This window comes from Hippocampus guttulatus, chromosome 2 (genome assembly GCF_054856545.1).
Source record: "Hippocampus guttulatus isolate MCC_2025c chromosome 2, RoL_Hgut_1.0, whole genome shotgun sequence".
NCBI lineage: Eukaryota > Metazoa > Chordata > Actinopteri > Syngnathiformes > Syngnathidae > Hippocampus > Hippocampus guttulatus.
In genome coordinates, this window is record NC_141262.1 from 23168856 (window position 1) to 23180519 (window position 11664).

Sequence of the window (11664 nt, forward strand, 5' to 3'; positions counted from 1 at the left end):
GTAAAAAAAAATACAGACAGCCCCTGCTAGCTATCAGCTTTTAATTATCTTCTGTTACAGTCTTCCAAATGTACAACTTTTTTTGACATTTACAACAAACATTTACGTTTATAGTACTTTTATGCTTTTGCTATGGATACAACTCATTTAAGAGCACATCTGATAAATAACCACTCATACTTAAAAAGAAAAACAAAACAGTTGTTACAGATTGGGACATGCCAAGATTTACAGTATATGCGCTAAGACAAAGCAATCTTCAAGAGATCCACTGGGGTGGCGGCTCATGCATGTCTTCACTGATGTGCATTTAATTACCGACGCTAGCTGCACTTTTATTCACTGCAAATATTTTTTTGTGTGTGTGTGAGTGCTCCCAATGAATATTGTTATAGTATCTCAACAGGTTTTTGACAATGCACCAGTGACATGGGCGGGGGGTAAATAACTCACAAAACTATGATGTGTATTTACATTTACTATGTCCTGAACATAATCTGTAGTTTCAAATTAGTGGCCTCCAATAGAAACCCCAATTTATTTGATGTAAAGCAGCACTGACACAGACAAAGGGGGGTGGGGGGGGGGGTGCAATTTTTTTTAGCCCAGATGCCTAGAGCAGGCATGGCATCTGTAAAGCTGACCCCACGCAATGATGAAAACGCAAATGTTGTGCAGTTTAGTCTAATAATGCGTAACAAAATCAAGGACATGTTCATCCCCGAAGGACTGCTGGAACAGCCTAAAATGGCTGTTTCGAGTTAAAATGGCTGACTTCCTATGTGTTTTCAGATGGGGGATTTTGAGAGGTTTGACACACATGCCAACCAAATGTCAATATCCTGCCTTATTGTAGCCGGATCTGTGTAAAAGGATTCCCGCCACACATGCCTGATACTCTGCAGTTAAGTAGATAAACAGCCGATCATGAGGTAAAGCGGTAATTTTCTTGGTGAATGAGACATGACTAATGAAAGGTGCCTCACTCTTTTGTTCTGACTTTCTCCATAAATCTGTAGACCCGATATCAGCAGCTCAAACACATACTGGATCAATGATATTAAAAAAAAACAAATGACACAAACCAGGCAATTCTAAAAACGATGACAATCTATTTTTTTTAAAAATCTATATATTTACTGAAAATGGATGCCTCCAGAAAAAACAAAACAAAACAAAACTAAAAAATTATGGGTTCCCCACTCTTGCGTCAGAGGTAAACTGGCCAAAACAAAACAAAACATGTACCACAACAGAATGACACTGTGGGATTTAACATGGCAGCTGGCGTCACAGTTTATGCTCATTCTAAGAGTGCTGCAAAGGTTGCATGCACAACGCTTGAATGGTGTACCGGTACTACAAAAGTACTGCGATACTTCACCATCAAAAATGAAAACAATGCCACTGCATTTTACGACCACTTCCACTGTAAACAGAAAGTCTTTGCTTCAAGCAGTTTAATTGTCTCCCCTGTAAAATAGTGAATTTGTTTCGATGTGGACAGAGCGAAATGCCGCCACACAAAAGTATGGCAATTGCGGAAAGCAAAAGGAATCCACAAAGTCCGAACTATAGTACACTGAATAAATCAGATGTAATTAAAATAATAAAAATTAAAAAAGTAATTTTAGGACTGTGCTAATTCAGTGTACTGTGTTATTCTACAGCATGACATAGCATGAAAATAAATTATACATATTTATTTGGGATGGGCGAATACCGATACCAGGTATCGGTCCGATACCAGCCTTATGGCCCAAGGCTGCAGTGGTTATAGATGTCGACAAATCCTCATGTACGCCAGGAAGAAAGAACATTTTATTCACAATTATTTGTCACTATGTATATTTAAAAATGGGATACTTTAAAAGCACTGGTCGTATTGGTACTTGGTATCGGTGAGTACTCAAGAGTGAATACTCGTACTGGTATCGGTCAAAGAAAAGTAGTATTGAACATCCCGAAATTTAAGAATTACGTATGACGCTGCCCAATATTTTTAATTATTAAAATACTAACAATTGGAAGTTCTGTATTTTGTCATCTATGATTAAGTGACGATTTAAGTTTTTTTTTTTTGCCATGGTATCGTTTCAGTATCAGTATCGAGGTACTTTAGACAGATATGATATCGAAGTCAGAATTTTGGTACCGTGACAACACCAGCTGGAACAAGTCGATGGGCTGCGGAAAGACGGACGCGTCGAAATGTGCTACCTCACCTCAATAAATCTCACGACGGCTCTCCATCCGTGATGTACACCAATCTGTCCTTAGCACGAGTCAAGAGGATGTCTGTCTGGCAGTTAATGCAACATGGTACCTTGGCACGTGACGATGGGCTTACAGAACAAGGGGTCGCGCATTCATCGGGTGTTCAGGTGCAGGGCGATCAGCTGCGGGGGGTTTGGGGAGGTTTTGTTTGACGACACACCGAGCCGTTTAGCTCTGGGCGGTTAGCCGCTGCTCCGTGAGCGAGGCCTGGTGGGACACTGTCTTGTTTTCGTGTGAGCGAAGTTTGGACACCACATCGATGAACGCCCGGCTCTGGATTTCTTTGTGGAGGGGCTCTGAGAGAACACAGAGGAGTCGACGCTTCTTCAACACACGACGAATCCACAAAAGTAAACATGAATCCATTTTCATGTCATTAATGCATCCAAATTGCCCAGATGTCCATATCTGAGAAGTGTCCTCATTCGACAGGAGCCATGCGGCGTTATGTCGCCTACAGATTGATCGTGGAGCTCACAGGTGACAAACTGCAGTCCATGAGGCAATTTTTTTAATGTGTACCGTACCTGATTAAATTAGCGACTGAACAGGATTTGGGGGTTGGTGTTAGGACGGGAAATTATGTCAATATAGTAAATACTGACTTGAATGATGCTTATGTTTGGTAACTCAGGGAAGTTTGCGTTTTCCATTTCCCGAAATGTTGTGATTCGGGACATTCTAAAAGGATTCCACCTGACAGCGACAATATCCAAAGCCATCGCAAATGTCGATGCTTGATTTTGCATTTGCATTTTAAATACGCAGGTTGGCCACATTGGATGAGAAGAATTAAATCACAAACATTTATGCGATTGCGGAAGCCATTGAATTCTTCTCTGTAACACCATTTGTCTTCCCCTAACATTTCCAAATCCATCACTTCAAAAATTCATTTTGAGGTTGCGGTGCCCTCACAAATATTCTATGCTAAAAACTGTCAACACCACATCTGCTATTTTAAATAAAGCGGGATACTGATCATCATCTAGGCCTAATAAATTAGCTAAATTTAACCACAGTCTTGTGCATTCACCATAAAAGTGTTGCCATTCAATGTGTGTGTGTGTGTGGGGGGGGGGGGGGGGGTCTCACCGGATCCCATGACAGCACAGATGAGGATCATGGAGTTGTATTTAATCTCCGGTGCGCTCCTCTCATCTGACAACAGCTTGTGAAGCACAGCAATGAGGTTCGCTTCCTCAAAGTCCTTCTCGGCTGCAACTGTGAATTGATGATAAACGGTTCACTTTTAGGCCGACTGATTCAAATTGCGCGCAAGTCATCTGTTGTCATCATTCTCACCCAAATCGAGCGCCGCGATGAGGCCCAGTGCCACAAGCGCTTCATTCTGCATGATCATGTGCTCACTGGTTGCCATGGTGACCAAGTGCTTGACTCCGGCTCCCTGGATGACTGTCCTGACGACGTCCTGAAAAAGTACATAAAAAAAAAATTAAAAACGATAATCTGTAACAATCAGTCAAAATGAGTCAGAAATGTCCACTTCATACTGGCTGTCAGACCTTGGACTTGCTGTGTCGAATGAGAGCAGAAAGGAGCCTGTTGGACTCGCCCATCACCCCGGCATGATCTTTGGCTTCACACCACTCCACCAGCCGCTCCACCAGTTTCCCATTGGTCCCAAGCTGGTCCGCTGCTTCCACTGAAACCAACAATGAGCCAGATTCAGAGCCCCATTATATTGCAGTTTTTTTTGTGTGTATAATCCTCATTGCATCACCGAAATTGACAAGTTTATAGGATTTTTTTTGACAGCTTCTGATGTATCCCCTGTGATATTCGGGGGCTCGCTGTAATGCTACGACAGGAAGGACAAGAAGGCTTCTTTCTACCTTGTGTGTCGATCAACATGCGTAAGGTCCCCAGCAGCTTAAACTGCACCGGCGGCATCTCTGACTGCAAGAACTTCAACACCACGTCGGCGACTCCAGCTGACAGCATCTTGGATTTATTCACAACTGGTGGGACATGACACAACGTCATCATGGTGGAATCATATGTAGGAATACATAACAACATAACCTAATTTGTAAGGAGTTTGCTTTCCACCGAAGCAGCTCAAATTTAGCCTCCCACATCAATGCAAAGCACCCAGTCACGAGTGCAGCCACAGCTAACGTTAGCACCGAAAGCGTTATATAGCGAGCGAGCCATACATAGCAAAGCTCTTCGGCAACCTAAACTCGAGAACACCCCACGTACGAGGCATAGTTGATGTGTCCTCTGTAGACCACTAGAAGTGATTGATGTTTATTTCAGCACTTTTAGTTTGTCATGATGAACAGTGTTATTTCTGAAGTGCTAACTAACAGCACTGTGGGTCTGTTTTATTTATTGTTTATTATCTGAAGCAAGTTCAGTGTTAATTGTATTGCTCAGAAAATTGTTCTTACTGCTTTTGATATGTTAACCTAAGGACTTTTTAAGGACCTGATGTTCTATCTTATTTTTATTTTGTAATTCTTTGGAGATTTACAAAATCAAACAAAACAGTGATATTCCCCCTCGTGGTCGAAACTAAAGGTTGCAGCTAGGACTTTGACGAGTCTCAAATACAGCAGAAAGTAAATGGCTAGGACTGCAACTGTCCTAGTCTGCTGAAAAACAATAAAATACTTTATAATGCCACTTTTTCTTTTATCTTTTGATCTGCCTCAATAATGTAATGAATTTAAAATGAAAATAGGGGTCCTCTCAAGAATTTTTAGATGAGATTAAAATATAGATTAATTAATTACATACCCAAATTATTTAATCACACAATTTTTTTTTAATCGCTTGACATCACTAGTTTTTGTTTACATTCAGTGCCAGTCAAAGGTTTGGATCTTAGCACGAGAGAGCGAGTCCAAACTGTTGACTGGTAGTATATACAGTACATGATGAAGACTGGGCTCACCGGGTATGGCCAGGTTCCGAAGAGCACTGAGAGCTGCGTGTTGAACTGTGACATTGCCTTCATCAATGTGCCGATCCAACAGCTCCAAAAGCTTCTGTACGATACCAGTGTCCACCATGTGGATGCAGTTGCCATCTGTTCAGAGGGGTGCGGGGGAGACAGTCAAAAATGGGTTGATGGGATGAATTGTCAACATGATCGGACAAACCGGCACTGTATTCGGTCTTACCATTGCGGGCAAAATTAGCAATGGCAAGCGCACCGGCCAGTTGCAACTGGTGGTTGTGCGATGGGATCCAGGAAAGCACCCTCTGGAAGACGCTGCCCTTCCCTCCCTCGAACAGCTTTTGCATGGACTCGTCTGCATCGATGGTCAAGAATTATTAACCGGGATGGAGCCGGAACACAGAAGTAAATGTGGCATTTTTACCTCCGAGCAGAAGGAGCACCATGAGGTCAGAGGCCGTCTTCAGCTGGGCGACGTCCTCCTCCCGCTTGCCGTCCACAGTCTGAGCCACCACCTCCAGGAGACATTCCACCAGGCCCGCCTCGACCATCTGCAACTTGATCGCATCTGGATGGCAGCAAAGGCAAGGAGTCAGGAATTGTCAAGAGAAGGTCTAACATGAACATATATTATTATTATTGGGTACTACCACTTATATAAATAGCTCTGCTGCCACTATACATCACTGGCATAGACTGGTGAACCAAGATAGATTAATTGATTTACTGTACTACAAATTAAATGAAATTGTTCCCTTTGTTTTTTTCAGCCCAGTTTTTGTGTCATGTTTGATTTAAAAATTTTTTTTATCATCATTACCGTTTTCTGCGAGGGGAGCCAGGACCTCAAATATCATTTCTTTCTTTTCATGCTCCACTTGCTTCTGGAAAAGGCGCACCAGCTCCTCAGCGATGTTGGTGGAGGCAAACTGCTCCTTGCTCGACTCTTGACAGGACAACGGCAACACCGTCAAAAATCGCAACCGATGTCGTCCCCGCATAGTTTAACATCCGCTTTAATATCAAATTTATAACAGCCGATAAGGCCCCACGTTTTAATTTGTCAACATAGGTGCTGCTCTCAGTCATTTTGGTGCAAAGTGGCCATTTTAGGGTCACTTCCAGAGTTACAACCAAAGCACCGTTTCACCGCTACTAATATTGGGAGGGGCCCAGTACAGCATTAAAACGCCAGCATCGGTATCTGCGAGTACTAACAAATAACGCACGATCCCATTTACCGATAGTAGTACACAACTTTAGCCTTGCACCTTTGCTCCCACACGACACTAACTACCGGTAATGCGTGTTCAGTGCATGCTGAGTCAAGCTACTCCTATAATTCTGACGTCATTTTACTTTTCGGACGATACTGGAGTCTGTATCGAGCCCCCCCCCCCCCCCCCCCCCCGCCAAAAAAATGCGAGCGGAATAATACAAATCAAAAGCGAACTTGAGGTTTTATCGAAATGCAATCAATTTTCAACGACAGATCCAGAGCAGATGGAGGCCACAAAATTGCGCAAAGGATTTGAGTTTTCCTTCTTGCGTTTGGGCTGAGCGGCTAAACTCACCGAGCTCAGCTAAATTCCCAAAGGCGATGAGACACATTTCCGTCAAGGCGGCGTTGTGGGAATGGATGCCGAGCAGCTTCACCAGAGTGGGGATCACGCCCATGCTGATCAGCTGGCCTTGTAGGGAATCTACAGAGGGGAGCGGGTGATGTTGGGAACGAACAATCGCACAAGACATTTTGTTAAAAACTATCGTCACCGTGAAGGGTGACGATAGATTAACTACGAACTACGGTGACGAACTATTAAAGATTATGTACACCTTTAACACATTGTCCACCAAAGGGCCCCAAAATGAGTCGTAGGTCCTTTTTTTTTTATTGCCTCCCGAGTAGAATGCGGTATATTATCAATCGTTTATGTAGCATATATGACGATCTAATTTCAGAGATAAAGCTGGAAAAATAGCAGAGCATGGCAGAAAGATGAGAAGAATGAAAAATCCCTCACGGTTTTTGGTTTTGTTTTGGTTTGTTTTAATGGCGTACAGGAGAACACCAGCGTATTAGATGACATTTGTTCTGACGGTCATTACCATTATCATTGCTATAGTTCATCAGCATGCCACAAAAGACTGTCAAGAGCTTCTCATTTTCCGGCTCTGTATTTTGGGAGAGGGTTTTAATGTGTTCGGCTACTATCTGAGCCCCTCCTGCCAGGTCAACTGCACTCCTGCCCTCATCTGCAAAACAAAAGAGGCCGGGACACAAATCAAGCACAAAAGAAAAAAAAAAAAAGAGAGGAAAAGAACCACTCGATTTAAAATACGTGACACGTGTAGTCATGTATTGTTCTATATAGATTATCCCTGCAGCGTAATACAGCTAAGCAAAAATTGTTGAAAATAAATTGTAGAAAAAACATTTCTTGTGCTGTTACTGCGCAATGTTCGTCGAACAAAAACTTATGAGAATGGCAATAATACTAACAATAAGGTTTTTTTGGTTGTTTTTTTTTTGGTCATGGTTTAGGATAAGCAGCAGGGAATGATAGGATACTTATCAGTTTAAATGTTCCGAAGATGTTGTCGAATGCTGCGCGACCTCAAGTTGCCTCGCGAGTCGCTTTCAGCAAATCTCACTTTGCTCAGTTTGCACAATTTGTCAGCTGTTCCACGTCGGCGGGTGATGAGCAAATTCTTGTCATCAAATGTGCACTTTCGTTCCTTTAAATTATTAGTGTGATAAATATGCATATTTAACAATTGAAATGCTCATATAAGAAACTACGGATGCCTCAGCATGATTGCCTTTCCCCGCCACCATTTTAAAACAGCTGTAGGATGAGCGACATGCTTCTTTACACTCCCACCACTGAGTCCATAATCAAGCAAAAAACAAACGCCGCATCGCACGGAATTCCACAGATGAGCAAGATTTTCCGCTACAGAAAGGGCCAGAACGGACAGCTGGTTATTTAAAGCTCGACAACAGGCTGTGCTTTAAGCCGTCGTTAAAACACATCAAGAAGTCCAAAAAGCAGTTGGCGAATCCCTAAGTATCAATCACGTCCTTCAAAGAAGCGGGAAAAAAAACAAAAAAATGAATCAACAACCATTTAGTGTATTAATCGCTCTCTAATGGCATGTGTATTTGCAGGAAACACGGAAACTTTGCACTGTGTTTTAATGTTTTGAAGTAAATGACTTTTTTGAGTAACTGCATAAAAATCATCATCAAGACGATCTGCGTTACTCATGGCTCTGCTGTTTTCCCATGCAAATGTCACATCTTCCAAAGCACATAATCCTAGCAACCTGTTGGGCCCTGAAACCCCATCGGCAGAGCTACTTACGGCTGTCGTAACAGATGTTGCCTAGAGCCCGACCCGTCTGCAGTAGAATCTCCTGATCGGTGGAGTTCAACAGCTGAGTGAGCGGAGGGATGAGGCCCGCTTCCACACAGGGAGTCCGCATGAACTCTAGAGAGATAAATACTGTCATTACACAATTTATAGACCAGGGTGGCTCAAACTGAGTGGCATGCTATATGTGGTCCAAAATAGCAGTAAATTGGCTGCTTCAAAACAAAATGGCTGACTCTCTGTCTTTTTGTATGGAGATGTAACCCCACCGTTTTTGGCCACCTCTGCGATGATATTGGCGACTTTGGGGGTGCAGGATGACTGGGGGTTAAGCAGGGTGGAGAGCAAGGGAAGAATGCCCATCTCCTGGATTTTCACACTGGCCTCCGCGTCTGTGGGAACCACACCCATTAATGGTTTTCGCCAGAGGTTGGGTGAGCACATTCGGAAGCGTACGTACTGTTGTTGAGCAGCGCTTTCAGCAGGCAGTCCAGACAGCTCTCCACACTGTCCGAGGCGCTGTCTGTGGATGCCAGTTTCAGCTTTGCCAAGGCGTCACTCAAGTTGTCTGGAAGCAAAAACACTCAGTTGAGAGTTGGCTGTATTTCACGATTCTTACCACATCGCACACTGCCTGCAGTGCAGATGTGGCATCTTTAAGGCTGATGTCAAAATATTTTATGATATTGAATATTAGATTTGTGGAAAATTAAGATTAAAAATACTGTCCAGCTGGCTTTCCGAACGATATACGCGGCAGGGTGAGTCGGAGAATCTTTTTTTTTTTTTTTTAATGACTGTCCAATTCAGAGAGTCGCTTGGTATGCGGGAGGCCAAAGAGGCACAAATCTGGTTGGACATCTAAATCCAACGCCCACATATTTCAAGCAGTGTAGTCAAGAGAAACCCTCCAAAATGAAGAGTTGGATCAAATATTAGAATTAGTATTCAAATTGTAGGTCGGTATTTCTGCCACCACAGAACACTTTGCTGGTCCTAAGTGTCGGGTCGTATGTGGTCCTACTTTGCCGAGAGCCCTGACCTCAATGAAGAAAGAAATGCTCCAGCGGAGTAATATGCAGTCGGATTGCGTTGCGTAACAGCTGTAAAGATGGAGGAGTGCCATCTGCACCATTCAACAACGCAGCCGGCGGTGCCATTTCAAAGGATGGAGCCCACACCCAAGCCTCCGGATAATCAGGACACTATTTACTGCCGTTGCAATGCAGCATCCTAATCACACACACAGCACAGCCAGGCTACCACCGCCCCCCTCTCCTCCCACATCGCTAATAACATAGCAACTGTGATAGGGGCTGTGATTACGTCATCTATAATAAATATACCATCCAAGGTGATTTGGTTTGACAGGCTAGCAAGTTAGCTGAGCGACTAGCGACTCACCCATCTCGACGGGATGCTGCACCGGGAAAGAGACGAACGTGGGGGTGTGTGGAAGCTCTCCAGCTCGTTGTAGCGGGGTCTAATGAAGGCCGGCTCCCCCCGATACACACATACGCGCTGCTGCTGCTTCGTCTTCTTCTTTTTTCTTCTCGCCACGCTTGTCTTATCTCCAGAACGTCTTCGCTGATGTGGCGAGTGAGCTAACCAGCTAGCACTCAGCCAGTCAGCACCTCGCTCAAAAAGGGTGCAATTCTGCGACTCGCTGTTGCTATACTATTAACTTCATGTCATTGCCCCCACCCCTAGGCCTATAGTGGAGTTTATTTATTTTTTTAAGTAAGAACGTCTTTAACACTACAGGACCACTCCAGGGAAAGAATGGGGTCGGTAAGTAAAAATAAGTTTTCCGGATAAGCTTTCAAAATAAAAAAGAGGCTGACACTCCCTTCAAAGTGAAGGCGGCGACAAGTCGATAAGCAAGCACTTCCGGTTGTACCTTAAAATTAAAATACATCGGCAGAGCCGCTTTTAATGAGAAAGCCCCAATGTCTACTTCAGAACGTAACTGGCTTTTCCCTCACAATATTCATTTTTTTGTCATATTCCAGTGAAAATATGACCTTTTCAAGCGAAATAACAACGCCCATGGTAAAATTGTAAACATTTCGAATTAAGAGCTCATGTCACTTGATTTTTGAGTGTCAATGTTATAGAGTTACCATGTTCCGATTAGTACCGCTGCAATACAATGCAATTAAGAATAAAAATAAATCCACATCCAAACTTCAAATTAAGTGTTTTTTTAAATAAAGGTATCCCAAGATGATGCGTTTTGATATGGCTGTAAGTTATCAGTGGTTCAAATTCAAAGCGGTACCTAACATGTTTTATTTTTTACTTTAAAAATTAAGAACATTTTAAAAATCTAACTTTTTCAGCCGAAATAAATCAGCTGAAAAATCACGTGATCGGCCCGAGTTATGACGGGATCAGGACAACGCTATTTTATTTAATTTCTTCATCTCATCTTTACCCTCATAACATTGCAACATTTTTGTCTCATAATTCATCCACATTTGTGAATTGATTCTTTCTGTTTCTCGTAACATTACAACTTCAGTCTTGCAAAATTATAAAAAAGCGTTTCTTGTAATATTACAAATGTAATCTTGTGAAACCGTAAATATTTTCTCATAATATTGTGAGTTTTATCTTGTGTAGAACTGCAAATTTATCTGCGTAATATTACGACATTTTCCCATCGAAACGATACATTCATGTCACAATCCTGTTTTGTTGGCGCTTTGGTTTTTTTCTTTCTGTCGCAATCTCCATGGCGAGTGATGGTGGGCGGAGTCTCCTGCACCATAACTTTTGGTCACGTTTTTCTAATTTCCTCAGGTTTGCGTGCTCTTTTTGCTTGACTAAACAGTAACATTCTGCTTAGTTCTCTGCTTTTTTGTTTACCTCCCCGAAAGGTCAATATAGTAAAAACAATCGTAATTGTAATACTACATTATACATCTCCAGACCTTTTGTCCCCATAGTAGGACCCACATTACACGAAATTACACTTTGACCTCGCAAATGTTTTGCTTTCTTCGTAACATTGCCGGTTATTTCTCTGTCAACATTTTTTCTTCTCTTATGTGTCCCACCAGTTTTCCATCACGAATA

At 42.6% G+C, this 11664-nt stretch overlaps 1 protein-coding gene across 2 annotated transcripts; it reads right to left on the reverse strand.

Annotated features, from left to right (window-relative positions):
* Window positions 1–24: 24 nt before the first annotated feature.
* On the reverse strand, window positions 25–10406 carry rap1gds1 (RAP1, GTP-GDP dissociation stimulator 1). Of its 2 annotated transcripts, XM_086104633.1 has the most exons (15): window positions 9988–10406; window positions 9044–9151; window positions 8853–8975; window positions 8575–8700; window positions 7316–7462; window positions 6781–6909; window positions 6027–6152; window positions 5631–5774; window positions 5430–5561; window positions 5201–5335; window positions 4134–4259; window positions 3804–3943; window positions 3583–3709; window positions 3373–3501; window positions 25–2573 (listed from the first exon to the last, which is right to left on the reverse strand). In XM_086104633.1, exons 1-15 carry the CDS (start codon window positions 9989–9991, stop codon window positions 2446–2448), a joined length of 1824 nt encoding a protein of 607 aa, XP_085960759.1. In that variant the 5' UTR covers window positions 9992–10406; the 3' UTR covers window positions 25–2445. The 2 variants fall into 2 exon arrangements, with proteins under 2 accessions (XP_085960759.1, XP_085960760.1); XM_086104634.1 differs by lacking the exon at window positions 7316–7462.
* Window positions 10407–11664: the final 1258 nt, after the last annotated feature.

What these genes read in the sequence shown, in the direction of transcription:
- rap1gds1 (XM_086104633.1), bottom strand. An exon ending in GGCTCCCCTCGCAGAAAACG is followed by an intron (nt 5,775 to 6,026) that starts GTAATGATGATA and finishes GCTGCCATCCAG; the next exon opens with ATGCGATCAAGTTGCAGATG. An exon ending in CATGTTGATCGACACACAAG is followed by an intron (nt 3,944 to 4,133) that starts GTAGAAAGAAGC and finishes TGTTGGTTTCAG; the next exon opens with TGGAAGCAGCGGACCAGCTT.